Raw genomic sequence first — 19,832 nt, 5'->3', positions numbered from 1 at the left:
AAAACTCGTGTGCAGTATGAAAACAGCAGATCATAAGAAAGGTCAGAAATACAAAGAGGCTACTGGTCCCACCTGCATGCAAAGTTTGTGATCCCCAAAGGTAAATATGGAAATTAAGATAGTTTTACCATGATAGCCTTCCTGAGTCAAACCCAGCCTTTATGCAAACACCCAGCAGGGTTTATAGTAACCAATTCCATGTCTTTTGAGGCAAAATGTATCAGTTCAACATTAAGTAATTAAGGTAGAGAGGATGTGAAAAAGTAAGTGAAACCCTAGTTTTGTTAGTGTCACGATTATAGTCCCCCCTCCTTAAGGGTGCTCCAGCCCTTTCACTCAAGACTTTATTCTGTGCACCTGTTTCCTATTCCCAGCCCACCTTAAAAGCCAGGCGCTGACGCTCATCCGGGCTCTGCATCTGATTTCCGTATCGTGCGAGTCCGGGACCTGGAAGCGCCTGGTCCCGTTCCCGTTCCCTGTCCGCCGGTTCCGACCCGGCCTTCATGGTTTTAACTTCGTGTTTTGATGGATCTCCTGGTTTTGGACTTTCTCGTGTGTTTTTGGATACTCTAAGGATTACTCTTTGGGATTGTTCGCCTTGGCCACACCTCCCCCGTGCACCAGCGCACCTTGGACACGCCCCCCTGTCTTCAGCCCCATATTCCTGCATGACGTTTCCCCAGTGTTTCCCCACTTCGTCGGATTGTATCGTCCGCATAGGGTCCGGAAAGAACTGTTCGTTACAGCTAGCTCAATTAAGTGAACAAATAGAAGCAGATCTACAAATGTAAGGCTGCAGATGAAGAAATTCTGTGTTTTACAATGGCATAGTCAAAGTCCTAACCCCCCTGAAATGTTCAGGCAGGACCTGAAGCAAGCTGTCCACACAAGGTGGCCCTCAACAGTCACAGAGTGGAAGGAGCTCTGTGAGGAGGAACGGGCCAAAAATCCCTCAACACTGATGTGAGAGACTGATCAGCCGTGTAAACACAGACATGTTTATTAGCAGTCATTGCAGCTCAGGGGGGAACCACCAGTGACTGAATCTAAGGACTGAATCAAATGTTTCGTCACACATGGATATTGACATCGGCAAAGCCCATCAGTCGCACAGGAGCTGGGACACTGACAGGCTTTGCTGGCGCAGAGAAGACCCTCGATGTTGAGGTTCCAGGCTCACTGTAGCGAAGCCTGCTCAGTTAAAATGGACACACCTGCATTGGCGGCAGCAGGCTAGAGTTGTTATTTTGTGGACACATTCCTGGGGGCAGTGTAGTAGGGGAGTATACCTAAGCAGCACTATGCTGTGCTAATGGGCTTCAGCTCTGTTTCGGCTGGAAGTTTGTAAGTAATGAACTGTAAGCTGCATCATCAGGAAGAAGTACCACATCGATAACGGGGCTCTTTTTCACACATGTAATGTTGCTCTGATCTGTTGGCCATTTTGTAGTTTGTTTTATTACATGTTTACACCTTATGATCACAGAAGGCACAGCAGCGACCTCAGGGCTTCACACGTGAAGACGGGAGAGACTGTTTTGGGCTCACTGGCCCCGAAGCATCATCTGGACCAGGCAGGAGTGTCTGAGCTGAGCCTTGAACTCCTTCAGGCAGTAAGTGTCTTAACTGGCTGTGCAATGCCTCCTGCTTGTCTCCAAGTCCCTGGGCAATTGGGATGGGGAGGATGTTGAAATGAAAGCCCAACCTGCTACATTCAGGAGGGTTACTGGAGGAAGAATTCAGAGGGAGTGATCAGGTGAGGTGGGCATGATGAAAGGCTTTGAAAAGCAGTAAATATATAAGAATAACAATCAAAACAAAAGAGACAGTGCTTTATCCTAGACTGTGCTTTATTAGGGCTAAGCTGAAACGCATCATTCAATAATTACAGAAGAGTACAAGGATTTGAGTCAGGTAATCTTCCAGAATGACAGAGTAAGCAGTCAAGCATGAAGTTGGAGCGAGTTCGGCCCTGCTGTGAACACAGGGGGTGCTGTTTACAACACTGTCCTTCCTTCCTCAGGACTGCACCCCTAGTATACAGGAGGATGATCAGCATGTTCAATTAGTGATTTTGAATTTATAAACGATACCAGCCATTAATTTTGTTCATTAGCATTGATCTAGTTTCTGATCTGGGTTTGAGTTTGTCTTTTTCAGACAGATTTTTTTTATGTTTAAGTATTACCCATGAAAACATTTTGCAGTCCTGAAATGCAGCAGGAAGCAACAGTGTTGCAGAACCTGTCGTGACTGAATAAAAGGTATTTGAAATAAAATGCAGATGGAGCTCGTTTAGTGGGCACAGACCTGCCAGGAATCTGGGGGTACAAAGATGTGGTCTTCCAGCTCACAGAGGGGAGTGTTCGCCTAAAGCTGAGTCACCTTTCTTGAGCTTTCTGTTTTTTTTTTGTGTCTCCTGCTCACAGCAATTCTGTAGAAACTCAGTTTGGACCCGAGCGTCCCCTGCTATTGAAGATGGGGCCTCCATGAACTGGGTCTGTAGATCCAGGCTTGTTTCCCCTGTTGCGGGTGTTAGGCAGACCTACCACAATGGCTGTGGATGTAGGGGTGAAGATGGGATAAACTAATCCTCAAGTCTTCATTAATACATGAAAGAAAACAGAAAAGCCCTGTTTATTCATAAGGGAGCCAGTTCTCAAGTAACCAGCTGAGCCTGAAATTCTGCTCTGAGTTGGGCTCAGATAAAGCCCATGAAGCTACAGTACAGGTCTCAGGGCACCCCAGGTGAGGTGAAGACTAACTGAATGTGGGAGAGAAGGAACAACTTTTCTCCCACACCTGCCTCACGCTTCACAGTTCTTAAGAAGCATCTCAATGCTAGGGCAGCTGTAGGGAGCAGCGATTAGGGCTCTGGACTTATACCTGGAAGGTTGTGGGCTCAAATTCCAGGTGACATGCTACTGTTGTACCCTTGAGGGAGGTCCTTCATGTGAATTGTCCCAGGAAAATACCCACCTGTGCAAATGGAAGTCGCTTTGGATAAAAGTGTCATTCAAATACGTAAGAAATTGCCTTTTCTGCTGTACTGTACATGCAGGTTCGTACCCACCAAAGTGCTCACTCTTCCCCACATGATAGAACACCAATCGTGTCTTTGTTCAGAGAAGGTGGTATCTGCTAATGTGAGAAAACTGCTATTCTAATAAAAAAAAAACTACAAAAATTATATTTTTACAAATTAACTTACGTTGTGATGCGTTTTTTTCCTTCTATTTTTAATCAATGTGTCCTAACTGCACTCAAGTCAATCACTCAGAATAAATCTCCTTCCTCTGAGATAAGTTTCTAACTCCTTGTAACCTAGTTTCTTTTTTAAGTTCTCTTTTTTTTACCCAGTCATTGTAGGTACAAGTAAAAGTCCTATAAAATATGCAAACATATTTACAGAAAAACAGAGCAAAGAAACATTTACAGTTATATTATTTTAAAACCTGCTCTGTTTTTCAATTGTATTTTTTTTAATTCATGTAAACAGTTGCAGCAGTTTCTTCATAGAGCTGATGAAAAAACAAAATTCCAGGCCTGTCTGTTTCGCCCTGAAAGAAGCTTAAGAAGACTCTAGAAGCAGCTAGAAGTTCTGGAACAGCTGGAGGGAGCTCCCCATTCTGGAACTGGAGCAGAGGAAGAACCGAGAATCTAGAGCAACAGTAGTTTGGAGTTTTCGGAAAGGCAAAGAGAAGATGTGGGACAGTACATACAGGAGGAAAGTCAGCCATGAGTGTTTGTTTGGCAGTATGGCATCGGGGGTGAAAGAATCCGAGCTAGTAGGTGCCAGCAGAAAGAAGGGTAGTGTTAACAAGCCTAAATCTACAAGAACTGAGGAGTCCTGTGCCACAGCGAACAAATATAACAATCCATACAAAAATCAACTTTCGGTTCTTCTATACTTCCCATCCAAGTCTGGGGAGTTCAGCTAACTTGGTAGTTAAAAACCAGGGTCAGATGCTGGACACTGGAGTGCGCATGAAGCCACAGCTGTAGCAGATCTGTGCCTCAATATAACACCCTCCCTCAGCTCAGCCAGTCCATGGGAGCAGCCTGCTCTGAAGCAAGTACTCGGGTCAGGACTTGCTCAGATCCTGCCCCCGCTGAGGCAGCTGGTCCCAGCAGGGTACCTATGGATCTGGTAATGATGATGTATGTCAGGATCTGAGTTGCTTTCTTGCCCCCCTGTCCTCCACAAACAATATCGCACAGCAGCAGTTAGCAATTTGGGGGGCAATTTCTTTTGAAAGCAAAGTTGGTTTTAGAGTCCGTTTTCCGCAGCGCTTTCTAATCAAAGGAGGCGGAAATGTGCTCCAAAAGAAATGTGTGTACTGGCCTCGTAATAACCAGGGCACACAGTGGAAACAGGGCTCCCCAGGATGGAGATGAGAGAGAGAGTAGGAAAGAGACTCAAAGAGAGAGAACAGGTGAGGGATGGGTGGACTGTAAAGAACGACAGAGACCAAAACGAAGGACATCAGTCCGTCATTATTACACATACAGTATACGCAAACTGTACAAAACCCTGCATCTCTTTCCCAGCTAGTGGAATGAGGACATCAGCCTGTCTCCACACTGCGCTGGATGTGGTCAGTCCCAGTTGGAAACCACTGGGACAAACTGAGGGCTACAGTCAGGTTCCAGTTAATATGCTGTTCAATTCCCTATTCTGGGGGGACAGAGCTGCAGGAAGTGTAGTTTGTCATAGAAAATTTTAAATACAGTTGCTGTCTGATGTACTCAGGTATACTCAGTAGCCTTGAAAGGCCACACGTGTATTTTTGTTAGGTTTGAAGTTCAAACACTTTGCAATGAGCCCTATTGAGGACCCTGCTGAAATGCAGGAATACTGTAACCAGAGGATCACACATGTGCAAAGTGCCCAGGAAGCCATTTCCTGAAGCAGAGTCTTCCCATGAAGGGACACTGACATGAAAGACACAGAGGTAAAGACTTTTTCTGTGGCACACACTGTACAGACAATTCAAGAGCAATGGCACAGTCACTTAGCTATGACTTGAAGTCAGAGTATTAAGACTTCCTTATAAAAAGAAATCCAGCCTATTTTTTTTCCTGGGAAGTACATACAGTATCAATTTACAGGACACAGTGGTAGTACAATCTGTGTATTATTACCCAGAACAATGAGGATAAATGCTGTAGCCATGATAGGATGCTTCCGGTTGTCAGGGGGACAAGTGTGTATGTGAGTTGCCATTTCCAAAATTCACCCCCATGATTTAAAATCCCTTGAAAGTCCAGACCAGGTTGACTGAGATCATGGTATTTACATGTTGACCAGTTGCTGGGATGGTGTGTCTGTCTCATCCTGCTCATCATTGTGGAAATACCCTGAATATACATGAACCAAGTTTTTGGAGATGAGCTCTATATGCAGTGCCTTGCAAAAGTATTCACTCTCCTGCAAAGATTTCATATTTTGCTGCTGTTTGAGCTTTTAATCAATAAACTTTCAAAAAGGACTTCATAGTAGGAATCTGCTCCAAACTAATAAAGCTACAAATGCTGATATCGTATTATACATGATATTTTTTTAAGAAAATGAGAACATTCTCTATTGCATATGTAGCTGCTTTGCTACAACCACCTTAAATCAGTTGAGGCGCAAGGGAATACTCTTGAAAAAAACATTCAAAATTAATCTAGTGATCCCCGTCTTTGTTTAATCAGAGTGGATCGGCTTAGCTTCAGAGCATTTGTAACCTCTGTACTGTATGTTCTCTCAGATAGATCTTGAATTTCAAGCCACAGCTCACATAGTGATACAACAGTTCTACCATGAAAATCATATCAAGGATAAAGTGATAGAGAGGCACTGCTTAGGACAAACCTGTGTTTGTGAGAACAATGAAGTCCGTCAATAAGAAGTGGAATGTGCACCATACCATCCAGACACAACCTAGATCAGGGAGCAGCTGGACAAGCAGTGCTCAGGTGGGTTTAGGGAAGCCACTGTAAAGCCAGCAATGACTCTGAAGGACATGCCAAGCTCTGTGTCTGAGATGGGAGTCACTGCTCATACATCGACGATATCCTGGTTCCTACACATTCCTGTGCTGAGTGGGTGAGTGTCAAGAACAAAGTTCTTTCTGGAAAAGACTCACTTTACAGCTTGTATGAGACACATACAGTATGCAGTATGCCTTTGTACTGCAGACACTGACAGAAGGTTTTATGGTCAAGGGGAGACGAAAATGTGTTCAATGTAAAACACAGCAGATCACCCAGTCAGAAACAACGGATTGAGGGAAAATAGATGATGCAAAATATAGGCGAATCCCGTAGGAAAACCTGCTGGAGTCACCACAAGAATCCATTAACTGTGTGAAAAAAAATCACATTTCAGCAGAGCAAGGTTTCGCTCCAACCTTCCTCACGTCTAAAAGTCTTCAGCTTGATTATTCCACATTTGAATAGAAAGTTCTGGATACTACTTGGAACCCATCAAATGTGATACTGTGTGTGGAGGTGAATACTTTTTCTAGGCACTGTACATGATTTGTGTTAGTGGTGAGAACACGGCAAAGCCTCCCAGATCATAACTAGGCCACCGCTGGCTTCATGGAGGAACAAGCAACGAGAATGGCAGTTTTCAGAATAGTCTGTCGTTTGAGAATGCATAGGGAACCTAGCCAGGCCTGCTGCAGGATCACTGAGCCATCTGAACGAAATAGCATGACACTGCAGACTTCCTCCAGGTGAAATTAGAGAACCATGCCCAACGCCTGTCTCAGAGACAACTTGTTTATGTCTCATTAGATGCTCCCTACGTACCGAAGGTTGGGTATACGCGCTCTGTAAATGATGAATGCTGTTCTGGCAGAGAAAGATCAAAGAGCAGGGAGCAGCACAGGGATGAGCACCTCTGTGACGGCAGTAAAACAGACAAAGGAAATGTTTCCTCCAGCACGCCAGCACCTCCTCAGCTTTGCTTTTCTAGTGATTAGTACAGTTTGTAGGAGTGTTCGCTGTATGTGCATATATTATATATATTCCCTCCAAAGAACTTTTTACATGGGCTTTAGCACGGAGGAAATATATACACATACAGTACATTGCAGGAAGCAGGACATATTGGCTGACTGTGGGAGAGACAAATACAGACAGACAGGGAGACAGAGAGAGAGAGAGGGAGGTCCCCCCAAGTCGCACTGGAGAAAGCAGACAGCCTGCACTCTTTTTTTTTTGTTGAAGCTGGTTTCTGAGAACTCACTTCCTTTGTTTGTAAATATGTACATACATGATATATATGCGAGCATATATATATGTGTATATATATATACTGTATGTGTGTATACATATTTAATACAGAGTGGAATGCTTGCAGTTAAGGAGCTGCCAGTATTGCATTTCTTCCCAGTTTAGTAAGAGCATGAGCGATTGGCAGAATAGTATTTGAAACCCCATCTAAAATCTACAAAAAATACAATTCTACTTATTAGGTTAAGTAGTATAGTTATACTGTCTGTGTGTATAACAGATATATACATATATTATATATACACATCATACACACATAGTTTTTTGCGTGTATATTTCTACTATACATATGTATGTATATATAAATACACATTTATCTATACATACATACAGACATGTATATTAAATGTATATATATATTCCAGTTTTCTTCTGATCCTGTACAGATGTTAAAGATATTTGAATGGGAGGAGACCTCCCTCTCCAAAATGAAAAAGAAAGAAAACAAGAATAGAATTAATTGTAAACCAGCGTTTTTCTATCTACTCACTAACAATCTAACCTACAACCTATAACCCCCACCCACCCCCCCACATCCCTCCCACCCTCTCCCCACCCCCCCCCTCACTCTCAGGGTACAGCGGGGCTTCAGTTCTCACTGAGGAGAAACGTCAAACGCAAACCAGCCTCGCTAGCCTCCGCCCCCTGGTTAGTATCAAACGAGAAAGATTTTGCCATTTTTAAAAAGCATATCAGCAATATATATATGTATATATATATAATTTTTTTTTTTTTACATTTTTAAATATAATTGCTCTTCAAACTGTTTAATGAACAGCAAAGAGATATGAATGTCCAGTATGTTACAGCTACAAGTCTGTGATAAAAATGTTTGGTCCTTTGGTCCCTAAAATAGCTAAGGAATGACAGATAAGACTCCCTAGAGACTGTTGCTATGGCTCACCATGGCAACTCTATCCACTGGTGACAAACAGGCACTCCTTTTAAAGATCAATTGCCCGGCGCTTGGTGTTTGTCCTGAATACCTCTTGATTTAAAAAAAACTTTCTCAAAGACAAACTTCCTGTCCAGGGTTGTCTTTCAGGGTTTCCCTCTCCGCCAGGATCTGTGTGGGTCACTCACCCCTTCCTTTGAGTTTGAAAATTTCTGGTTTCGGGAATCCAAGCGGACATGACATTCACTTTCCCACTGAGCAGAGAGGCTGTGCAGTCTCGCAGTGTCCAAGACACTGACAAAACACCTTCCAGGTCGCTGTAGCTAGGCTGATGTATCGAAAAGTTGTATCCAACAGTACGCTCGCTGTTTGTTAAAATTTCATTTCATTGTTGTAGTCTGTTTTTTTTCTGTTGATTCTTTAATTGTTTATTAAATCGTCTTCTTTTAACATGCGTTCCCACTCCGTAAAGCCTGAAAGAGAGGGGAGAAGACAGCGAGTGTCAAGGGACTGAACTGTTAAAAAGCCATCTGCACCTAAACTGGATACTTTTGCCAAAGGATAGAATTATTGACACATAACTCAACGTTAGACAAGCCTCAGAAACTAAGAAGCGTTTTTTTGGAATAAGTTTAGAAGACAGTAATAACACTAACAAGATAACTCTCCCTCTGTTTGCTCCCATTTCTCACCACATCTTCTGGAGATACATCTGTATGTATGGGTCTGGAACTCTGCTGCTGCACCCTTGAAAGACCATTAAGCAGAGATCCGTAAAGTTAACTCCTCTTAATTAAGCAACTGATCCAATTAAGTGACTCAGAGTTTGGCTGCACCGGAGCTGCATATCCCTGAATTAGATACGCCGTATATGAGCACAGCAAGTCACTCTCAGGGCTCAGAATGAGCTGATTCAGTTACCATCACAGCGCATCTTTCCTGGAAACACAGGATCCCACCCAGTTCAATATCTGCTGACTCCAGAGAAGGATGGGGATGGACTGTAGCAGTTCATTTCATGTCCTCTTGAATGAACTATAGTCCTGGTGTGGTGTACTCTCCTACCACCCGAATGGTCTTAGCACTCTGCCTTTGAAGTCTTCATGCCAGGGTTTGTTCAGTCCTGGTCCTGGGGGGCTGCTATGTCTGCAGGTTTCCTGAATTTAACTCCAGTTACAAAAGTAAGTGACCTTTGCCACAGCCTTGTGTACCCTCTGCTTTGGCTACACTAGTGTAATTAACATGATTAATTATTTTTTGTCTCATACATTATTCTATATTTTAATACACTTGTGTTCTCTGCATATTACTATGAGAAAAAGAGATGCACGTTTCTATTACAGTGTACATTATCCTGCAGAGTATTTGTATGACCTTCTAGTTTTTATTCCAGTTTAGCTCTTGATTACTTAAAAATACAAATTTGTATTTTTTCCAAGAACTGCAGAAAGCAGATCTCTGGTTTAGAACTGTTGCTCTTGTGTAGTTTTCTAAGGAATTTGTAATTGCCTTTCCATTAATAATGTACAGAATCAAGTGATTTATAGACTCATTGGTTAAATTCCTCCTGGTCATTTAAAGAATAATTGTAAATGAGGTGGGTTTTGGTAAAGGTTTCATGCTTATATTAAGCCCTTTCCAACTATTTAAGAGTTGAAGCTGAAACTAATTAAATAATAGATCAATTAAAGAACTCAATAAGCTTAATTAAGAAAGAGCTCAGCTGCAATTGAAACCAAAGATCACAGGCTATGGAATGCATTGTTCTAGGCTGTAATACAAAAGAAAACACCAGAAATGTCTTCCTGTAAGCCACAGAGAAGATTGTAATAGCCTAGTCATTACAGATTCCATGGAAGACCATGATAGATACTTAAGATCAGAAAATCAAACATCACCCTATCGTAACCTCTAACATTATAGATACCACCAAACAACATTAAAATTCTGTGCACAAGTTAAAACTGTTCTGTAGTGTCAACACTATCAAAACAAACACATTATTCCTTGGTATTCCTCTGGATACCTCTACCATATCCTTACGTGAGCTCAGTCCATAATGGCATTTCAGTGCACTGCAGAGATAAAATACAGAAAACCTCAGGCAAACACAGTGTGAGCAAAAACTCCAAGAGACCAAGATTGTTTTGAGGGGAGGTGCAGGCACACAACACTGTTGTTTAGATACAAGGGGATGAGAGGTACGTGTTGGTTATGGACCAATGAACTCTTACCATGACAGAGCAAGACAATGCGTTATGCAATACGTCAACCATGCACCAGAATTTGAAAGGGAGTACAACGTTGAGCCAGGAGAGTTTTAGGTACAGGTGAGACTAAGATCTATCTTTACCAAAGTGATGGAAATGTACAGGTGTGGGAAAAAAAGGAACAGCAGATGTTCTAGAGACCACCATTCATTTATAAAGAATGGTTTGGCCACTAATAATGAATTCTTCATTTTGCAGGAAAAATGTTGTGTGAAGGCGCAAATGCTTCAATAAGCATGATAATTATCCAAACCCTACAGCTAGCTCAACCAAGGAGTTCATTAGGAAAATCCGAGATTGGCAAGGCAAACTCCAACTGAGCAACTGATGCAACTGAGCATCACTTTACAGGAAAAAATGACATCAGAACATACAGTATGAAGTATCTATCTTCAGTACTTATGGTCATTTTAAATTACAAGGTTGAACACAAATGTAATTTATACAATTTTGTAATTTGTACAAATTGTTTGTAATATGATCAAATGTATGCATCATTACCAGATCATACTGATCTCACAATTACAAATACAAATTAGTGGAATGTGTAGTAAAAATAATGTGTAGTTTTGACTTTTCTGTCCCAATGCATTCAAAGGAAATTGCATAGTATCCACCTAGAGAGACCATGGTGCTACAACAGGGACTAAGCCTCTCCTGTTCGCCAAAGCACAGGAGTCCCAAGCCATGTTTCAAGACTAATCAACCCTAAAAACATTTCAACACTCTCTGGTGTTTTCCTGTTTTTAGCCTTTATTGATTGAAAACGTTCATTTGGCTGGTAAGTGTCTTTTTGGAGAAATGAAGACGGGCTGACCTGAAAGTTAAAGCAAACAGTAATCGATAAATTTCAGATGAAGATCTTAGATATCTCTCATTTGACTGATCACTGACAGCCAGCATGGCCACTGTCCAACCCCACGCTCTTGGGCTTACAAATCAAACACATCAGTCCAAAACTCTCACAGCCGGGGCAAGGGACTCAGTATTGGACAAATGTTTCAAAAAGAGAAAGAACCATTAACAAGGCTAAAAAAATATTAATGCTGGGAGACTACAAGAGGCACATCTATTATACAGATACGTAATATATACTATAAAATGTTCAACTATAATAAATCAGAATCACCTTAAACAATTCTGTCTCGTACTGGGCATCTAAACTGCATTGGTATTACAGAACATTAAAAGTCAGACGTGCGGCTTCTAAAAACCTACCAAGCCCAGTGACGTTCAGGGAAAGGAATGCTTCATAAAGCAGGAAAATGAGCAGCAGAAACAAAAGAAACACCGGGAGGCGAAAAGAGTCATTTGCTCTGTCGTGGCCCATTCACTCTCCCAGGAGCTCGTCTACACAGACGCAAGAAAGGTGATGAAAGAGAAAGGGCCCTTGTGCCCACTGAGAACCATCCATTTCCATAGAGCCCTCTTATAAAAACATGTAAGGGTTAAGAGCAAGAAAAAGGCATTCACCTTACAGTACCAAGGCTCATTTCTCTCCCCACGAGTCCATTCCTAAGAACACAAGAAAGGCCAGGAAGGAGAAAATGCTATTCAAACCACTGTGGCTCATTTGTTCCAAAGACCCACTTTACATAGATGCACTGGAGGGATGGGGCATTGGACTTAGTAGTTCAAACAGCATTGCAGCAAACAAGCAGTATACATTTGCATCTGAAAATCTCTGAGGGCAGCCTAACACAATCAGAATATATTTGTGTGAGTGAGCTGGGTGGAGGTGCCAACAAGATTGAGTTCTGGGCGTAAATGCTCAACAAATCTCAAAACTCTGAAGGCTGAATTACATGAAAAGGGATTCTCTTAAAGGATGTATAAACCTCTGATTTCTGAATGTGAATTTGTCATTTACAGTAGTTCAGAACTGTACCACAAAAATAATAGGAAGCAAATTATGAAAATTTGTAATGTGTCGAAAAGTATTTAGTACATTTAAGGTTTAAGGTTACTGTCAAAAATGAACTATGGTTGGTAAATTTAAAAAATGCAATTGTCTTGTAGAAAAATACTCCTAACAAATACATCAAAAGAAATACGAATTGTTTTGAGATCATTTTTGAGGTGTACCATTTGGATTTGGTGAAAGTGGTAGGTCAAAAGACATCAGAAAGACTCTTGTGCAAGGCTGATAATGGATTTAAGAAGACAAAGGCTTGAAGTTGCAGTCTCTCCTGTAGGGATCATCAACAAGAGATTCGCTTCAATAAGTTTTGTTTCATGAGCAGCTACAAATATAAACACTTAAGGTGTCTAAGACGTTGAGGGTAAAAGAAACCATCTTACCATCTTGTAGCTTGTAGCTTTGCTTTCATTACATCACAAGCTAAACAAGGCTGAGCCTGCTCTGTACTACAATGAAAGGCTTCTCAGGAAAACGTAGTTTTCTGCTACAAGCGGAGTTGTGGTCAAGCACTGTAAGAGTTTTTTATTCTGAAATACACTGCATAGAATTGAATTCATGCTGAAAAGAGAAGACAGAAAACACAACGTTTCGGCCCGGCGAGCCTTCTTCAGGTGTGCTCCTCACCTCACCAGACTCGGACCGATAGTCTGGACCCAAGTGACAATAGCCTGCACCCTCAGAGCATCAGCGATCCATGAGGACAACATAAAGGGGGACCGGGGAAAACAATGAAGATAGGATGGGGCCGTAGGTACAGTAGGCTGGACGCTCAACCAGAAATGGAGAGAAAGTGAGAGAGAGCGAAAGGAGCAAGAGGGGCCTGCAGAGAAGAGAGAGCAGGGGAGAGGAGGTGGTTGCAGTTGTCCCAGAGGTCCCAGGAGGCCTGCCAGCATTAACAGAGAGAGCAAGAGGAAAGGTGCTGGCAGAATGGCAATAGCGGTTCTCTGTGAAGAGGCGAAGGTGGAAAAGCTGATTGTCTGAGAAGAGGTGAAAAAGTGACTCCAATCCTGGCTTGGAGGAAGCGATTGGCTGTCGGATTGTCAAGTTAGAAAGGCCAGTAAGCGTGAGGAGGCGATGAGGTGCAGAAGCAACAAAGGTAAGGCCTTGGAACACTAAGTACAAGAGATGTCTGTCTCTGACCAGACAAAACTACAAAAGGACAGAAAAGATTAACTGTTTTAGCAGGCATAAGTTTACACATCAGAGAGTGCAAGGTTACAATCTGACCTCCTCCCAAATTTCTGTTTAACAACTCCATTAAACGACAAACCTCCATCATTCCAATGAAGAAAAAAGAACAGCTCTACTCTGTCTAGCACAGGCTCCAGTGCCCTGGTAATCAATGCCTCTCTGACTCCAGAAGTACTTTTTGTTCTGTAACTAAAGCATTCAAGTAAAAACAACTTCACAAGTGCACCCCCTGCCAGATACCCAAGGTCCTTGTTCCTTTTGTCAGCTGCAAATTAATTATTGAATGTGCCCAATTGTAATTTGCTGCATTTGCTGTACTTTAATGGTTTAATGATCCCATGTTTATGAAACCTTAAGGCACTGGTTAATTAATATTAAAAGAAAAATCATGATAGAAGTAAAAATATAAAAAAAAAACATAGAGCACTAGCCTTGAAATGTCGGCTTCAGCAAACATTTTCTCTAAATCTGCTGCTAATCTTTCCTTTTGCCTGTGGCCTGAATAAAGAGCTTCTGTTTTGAGTGGATTACTCTGCTGAAATGAACGTGCATTTCTATCCTGAACAGGGGAATCATTTTACATGCAGCCTAAAGATTTCTGCCATAGCACACATCAAGTTGTCCTGAAAAATACTTATATGCTTTATTCCTGAGACACACTGTGTATTTCAGAATTCCACTCAACCACTGTCACCCTTTGGACATTTCCTGCTATAACTGCATTTCACAAACATGCTTCGAAATAAATTTGCTCTTTCAGGTGGTCCATACAAGTCTAAATCTCAATCAAAATGGCCCAACTGATCAGACGGGAACAATAGAACAGCCAACTTCTCTATCTGTGCTGACTATGAGCCAACTAATACCATTGTGGGTTTTTTTGAGGAAGAGAGGAAAAGAGACAGAAAATAGAAAACATTTTACAGTATTCTGCATACAACCATTTTCCAGACACAGATAAAAGACATTCCAGGAAGACATGTGACCACTATTTAACTAGAAAAGTAGACTAAGGGACTACAGTATCTCATGCTGGTCTATGAGAAACACATGGAGACCAGATTATTCAACATGAGATTCATTAGTCATTTTCATGGCATCTCACAGCCAAGCGCAGAGTAAAACAGGAGCAAACTCCTAGGGAACACAAAGACTCAGTTTTGGCTCAGGCTCAGAATTTGCACCATCCTGCCACTGCAGGGCTGACACGGAAACACAGTAGGCTGTTATTCATGCAGAGACCTGTAGAAGTGATTTACCCATCATTCCATATTCTCTTTACAGTGTTGCAATATGGACTTTGTAGGGATGTAAGAAGTTACAGCGCAGTTCAATGAAAACTTTTAAAGAGCACTGATTTAATATGGAAAGGTCTTTTCAGAGAGAAAATACCCTGAACCTAGACATTAACAAGTAGCTTGTTTACTTTAGCATATCTCTCTCAATTACCATAAATGTCCCGAGAAAGCTTTCTGAGCATATTTTTAGGATGAACACTGTATGTACTGTATTTATGATGAGCATTTTGGTTCAACATACATACTGAACAGGTTACCATACAGAGGCCAGCTGTTATTTTTGACAATGGTTTTCCCTGCATTCCAGTTCTCTGAGATGTCCTGTACACTTTCTGCAATCCATAGGTGTCCATCTGTCTTCTTCAGCACGTACATAGCACACAGATCAAACCCTACAAGGAGAAAACTAAAGTCCTGGAAGTGGTCAAACCCTAATCTCAGCCACTTCCGCCTACTTACGTATAATATGCCACTTCTTTCTTAACTGTTAGTGTGATTAGTTTTCAAATCCATCCCTTAATCTCATCTTTTGCCTTGCGTGGGAACAACAGCACATCTGTAAGAATGGCACTGAAGGAATCCTCTCCACTCTTTTTAAAGAGCAATGTGCCACCCTTACAGATGTGTTGTCATGCACCTCAGCTAGGTGAGTTATCCCCAATAAAGCCCATTACTCCAACTACGACTCTTCTTCGCTTCAATTAGGATTCGGCTGAAATGTTGAAGTGATCAAATCGCTGGCGTTTTTGTTGATCTGGAAATATAGAAAATCCTTGGTTGGGGGAAACTTAGTCCTGAACTGAATGGCACAAAGGTATAATTGACACAAGCAGGCAGGAAGGGACTTTGGTGTGGGCCAGTGAGCCTGTGAAGCTGGCGGTTGGGCGGGCTCTTACCTGTCTCTCTGGTGTCAGGCAGCTGTGACGCGCAGAGCCTTTTAATAGGGGCGGTTGGCATCCTTCGGTCTCTTCAGCTGCACCTTGAGCCGTTTCATGCCGATCTGAAAGCCGTTCATGGACTGGATGGCGGCCTGCGCGCTGGCGGGATTGTCGAAGCTCACGAACCCTGCGGGCAGACCCAGCACACGTCGCAGAGAGGGAGCACACACACACACACACACACACACACACGTTACACTTGATTTCTGCGGCTTTCTTTTAGCGGCTGGTTGACTGGCATCACAATACAAGCACAGCGTGATGTCATCTTGCACGGTACGACCCCTGACGACTGCACTGTGCTGCACACAGATCAATCACAGTGTGCCACGCACCTTTCTTCAGGAGCATTCCGACAGATCTTTCCGAAATAGATTGATTTTGTTTCAGATACATATGTTCTATTCAAACAAATTAATAGTTTGAATTCATTAATAATATTTATAATATTCATTTATAATAATAATAATAATAATAATAATAATAATAATAATATAATTTGTTTATTTCTGTTCCATAAAACCTGGCTAAAGTGCACAGTAATGGGACAGATCTTTTGATCATGCTCCTCTCTCATTGAAGATAATGTATTTGCCAGTTTAGCCTGTGGCACAATGAGTGGGTCAGGTCACCGAGAGAGTCACATGAATTCTAACAGTGTTTACAGGTTGAATCATGATTTGCAGTTATCAGACAGGTCTTAATATCTTCGGCAGACTAAAACTCTAGCATGATTATGCAAAAGATTCTTATTTCAAGACAGTTTACATCTGAACCAGCTTTTTTTATGTCTGTAGAAGTTAATTGCCTTAAGAAGTTCCCAAAGAGTTCCAGAAATGTACACAGTATAATAAAAACATTCCTATTAATTTGTACAGAAATACACAAATCCCCATAAACTGCATCACAAATAGTTAATGCTGGACAAAGATAAATCACGAGAAACTATCAATTAAAACAGAACCATAATGTTTTAGTACATTGCTGGAAACGAATAGAAATGAAAACATTTATAAACAGAAAAAAGTCAATTCCTCAGTAATTCTTTATAACATTCCAGTCTAACTTACAGTAGCTAAAAGCATGGGCATGCTGAATGAAAAGGAGTTAGTAGTTAGCTCATTGAAAATCAGCCAGCTGTTTCTTAGCATGAACGTTTCAGCTCGCTAAAGCATTTGACCAACAGTGCTTGCAGCACATCCAAATGGCCCATTTCAATTGAAATACAGTTAATTGGATGTGGATGCAAACCATTTGAATATGATTTCCCATGGACCCATCAGAACATTTCTTTGAAGGAATCAACATGCATTTACATCAGCAGTAGTTCTGTCGGGGAAGAATATCACCAGTTTAAACTGTGGAAAAATAGCCTACAATTGAGGAAAAAAGAAGCCTAAAAATGCTTGAGTGCACAAGGGAAAAGTAATACATTTTATTTCAATACACTCCAAGTTTTTATAGTGTTTTCTACTTTTTTGTACTCATTTGAGTAGGCATTCTTATTTATGATGACTAAATTTTAGTTTGTTTGGTCATTTAGATTTCCAACTGTCCACAGAATGGAAATTCCAACACCACTAGAGTGCCTCCTTAGTTTCTTACATTAGAAGTGGCCCAAGCTTGTCTTTCAGACTGGGATCCTAGCTGTTCCACAGTGTGCCCCTTCTGGGGAAGATTGTATGGTCCCACGTTGTTCTTCACTTGGCTCTACTCACACTTCACTAGAACTTTAAACAACTCGTCACTGTTTGTCCTCGTTAGTCACTAAGGATTGGGCTTGCTCATCACACTTGCTCACCATTTCTTCACTATCCATCTTCATGAATCACCAGGCGTATATTGGAGTACTCAGTCCTATTAGTGCTATGTAACAAACAGGCAACAGAGTATTCAATTAGGTTGTAATCGTCACTAAAATAACCAACTTGACTCTTCTATCTTACTCTACACCAAGCACCAGACCTTAAACCAACCTTCAACAAGAGTAACAACCAGTTACTCTTTTGATTGCTACAGAACCTCTCCTTGCTGGACAGGGACACCTCTCTATAACCCACTGTTTTCTCTCACCTCATACACATGCTCCACTGTCTCTCAGACTGGGATCCTAGCTCTTCTAGGTTCTAGAACTCCACCTGTGCTACCTAGAGTCCTCTCTCTGAGCTGTGGGGAGAAGGTACACAGCTACCTTGCCAAGCCCTACCCCACTAACACCTCCATTTAGCCCTGGTTCAGCTGGCTGCCCTTGTTTATCGACAGGGCAATCCACCCCTGTTGAGTCCGGCAAATAAACTACCAGACAGAAACCTGGCCAGCACCTGTGACACTCCACTATACACACAAAGTCATATTTTCTCAAACATCCCTCATTCATTTGCCTGCTTGTTGGGTCCCACAGGTCTGTAAGCCAGCCCAATATATTACAAATGATAACTCCCTCAGGAGCTCCCACACTCCCTAATTTCAGGATAGAACCTGTATGCAGACACACAGACTGAATCCCTTTTCCTCCCGTTTTTATAAGCCTCCTAATTAGTCCAAAGGAGTGGCTAATTCTGTGCAGAGCCTATCCTGCATGGAATTAGCCAGAGAGCCTAGACAGCTCCTTTCCCTCATGTTGAATTGCTCTGCCTCTGAGTGCCAATTACTCTTTCAGTCCAGCTGTGCCTCATTTTGCATTTTTTAATTAATTGGTGGCCATCTTGGCTCAAGGCCACACCACTGGGACTCACTTTAGAGCATACCGTAGATGTTGGCTTTCTCACGTATCCACCTCTTACTACCTCACAGGGACAAAGCCAGAAGAGTGTTTGAAAAGGAGTGTACCTTTGTATGAAAATTGTGATACATCTGTAGATTTTATTGTGTTTTATTACATGCCCAGTTTTCTGAATTCAACACATGCACTCAATCTCATAGCCTAACTCTCCTCTGCTTTGTAGACATCCGTTTACAGTGGTTCAACAATCAGTCATTATGCATGAAGTCATGGGGAGCTGAATTAAATTACAACAGCTGCGAAGTTGCTGTTGTTTTTATTCCCTAAAAAATATTCCTATTTTTTAGGGAATAGGACTAATAAAATATAGTTAAAAAAGATCTTCATTTTCCATATCCATCTATGAACAAGTCAATATGTTTAAGTACAAATGAAGTGTAAGTGACATGCAGTATTTACATTTATTGTAGGCTTTTTGGAATACCACAGGGGTCTGTGTTAGGTCTTCCACACTTCTTAAATTTCTATCAGACTCTGTAGACCCTGTGTTAAGTTTGCATATGACGCAATGCAAGCATGGCATGCGTACGGGCTTTCAGATTTGATATTTTGGGTGTGAATGGGTTTAGTCTCAGTTCTAATTCATGGAGTTTTTAAACGACACTTTGGGAGGAGGCCAAGCCCTTATCTCATCCACTTCAGCTGACCTAAACAGAAGTAGCAGGATTTGAGCTTACCCAGTTCTGCATATAATTTTCACTCCCCTTCCTCCAAGTTCAAGAGGGTCGGGCAGTTCTTATAGCCTTAGCACCAGGTTGTTGCTCTCCTCAGCCAGGCAAGTCGAGTCAATAAAGTGTACCAATTCAAATCACGCCTCTACGCTGCCTTAATTGAGGTTTGTCTGAACTATTGAAATTTCATAAAATTGAGTTTGATTCAGAAATAATGCTGACAAATTAAAAAGCAACCATTTATTAATTCCCCACTTAAACTGTGTATTGGCAGAGGAAAAATTGCCTGATGCATATAACGGCAACACATTATATTAAGGTATTTCAAAGATTATTTAAAATGAACTGAAGCTTTTTGTAAAAATGTCCAAGCACGCTATACTTATTTATAGATGGTAAAATTATGCAGTTTCACTTGACTTTCAGAGCCTAGTTCCTTGTGACTTCTACTGTGACTTTAAATAGTGTGGTGCTAATCATTTTGTAAAAGGGCTGAGTAAATTGTCCACCTGCCATTTGTTTTGCTGTCCATTGAAATAATTGTTTTATTTAAATACAAAACAATCGTGCAAATGC

At 41.6% G+C, this 19,832-nt stretch overlaps 1 protein-coding gene across 15 annotated transcripts in view; it reads right to left on the bottom strand.

Moving 5' to 3' along the window:
• Positions 1–1,832: 1,832 nt before the first annotated feature.
• Positions 1,833–19,832, bottom strand: part of celf4 (CUGBP, Elav-like family member 4) — a 192,858-nt gene continuing 174,858 nt past the window's right edge. For 14 of the 15 annotated variants that reach the window (XM_069187430.1, XM_069187437.1, XM_069187436.1 and 11 more), the window contains 2 exons: positions 15,762–15,930; positions 1,833–8,658 (listed from right to left, as the gene is read on the bottom strand). In XM_069187430.1, coding sequence (XP_069043531.1) covers positions 15,803–15,930 — 128 coding nt within the window. In that variant the 3' untranslated portion in view covers positions 1,833–8,658; positions 15,762–15,802. Of the gene's footprint in view, positions 8,659–15,761; positions 15,931–19,832 lie in introns of those variants that run through there. The other variant, XR_011189109.1, reaches the window with a different exon arrangement.

This window comes from Lepisosteus oculatus, chromosome 3 (genome assembly GCF_040954835.1).
Source record: "Lepisosteus oculatus isolate fLepOcu1 chromosome 3, fLepOcu1.hap2, whole genome shotgun sequence".
Lineage (NCBI taxonomy): Eukaryota > Metazoa > Chordata > Actinopteri > Semionotiformes > Lepisosteidae > Lepisosteus > Lepisosteus oculatus.
Note: the sequence above shows the minus strand (reverse complement) of the source record. Positions and strands in the feature narration are given on the sequence as shown.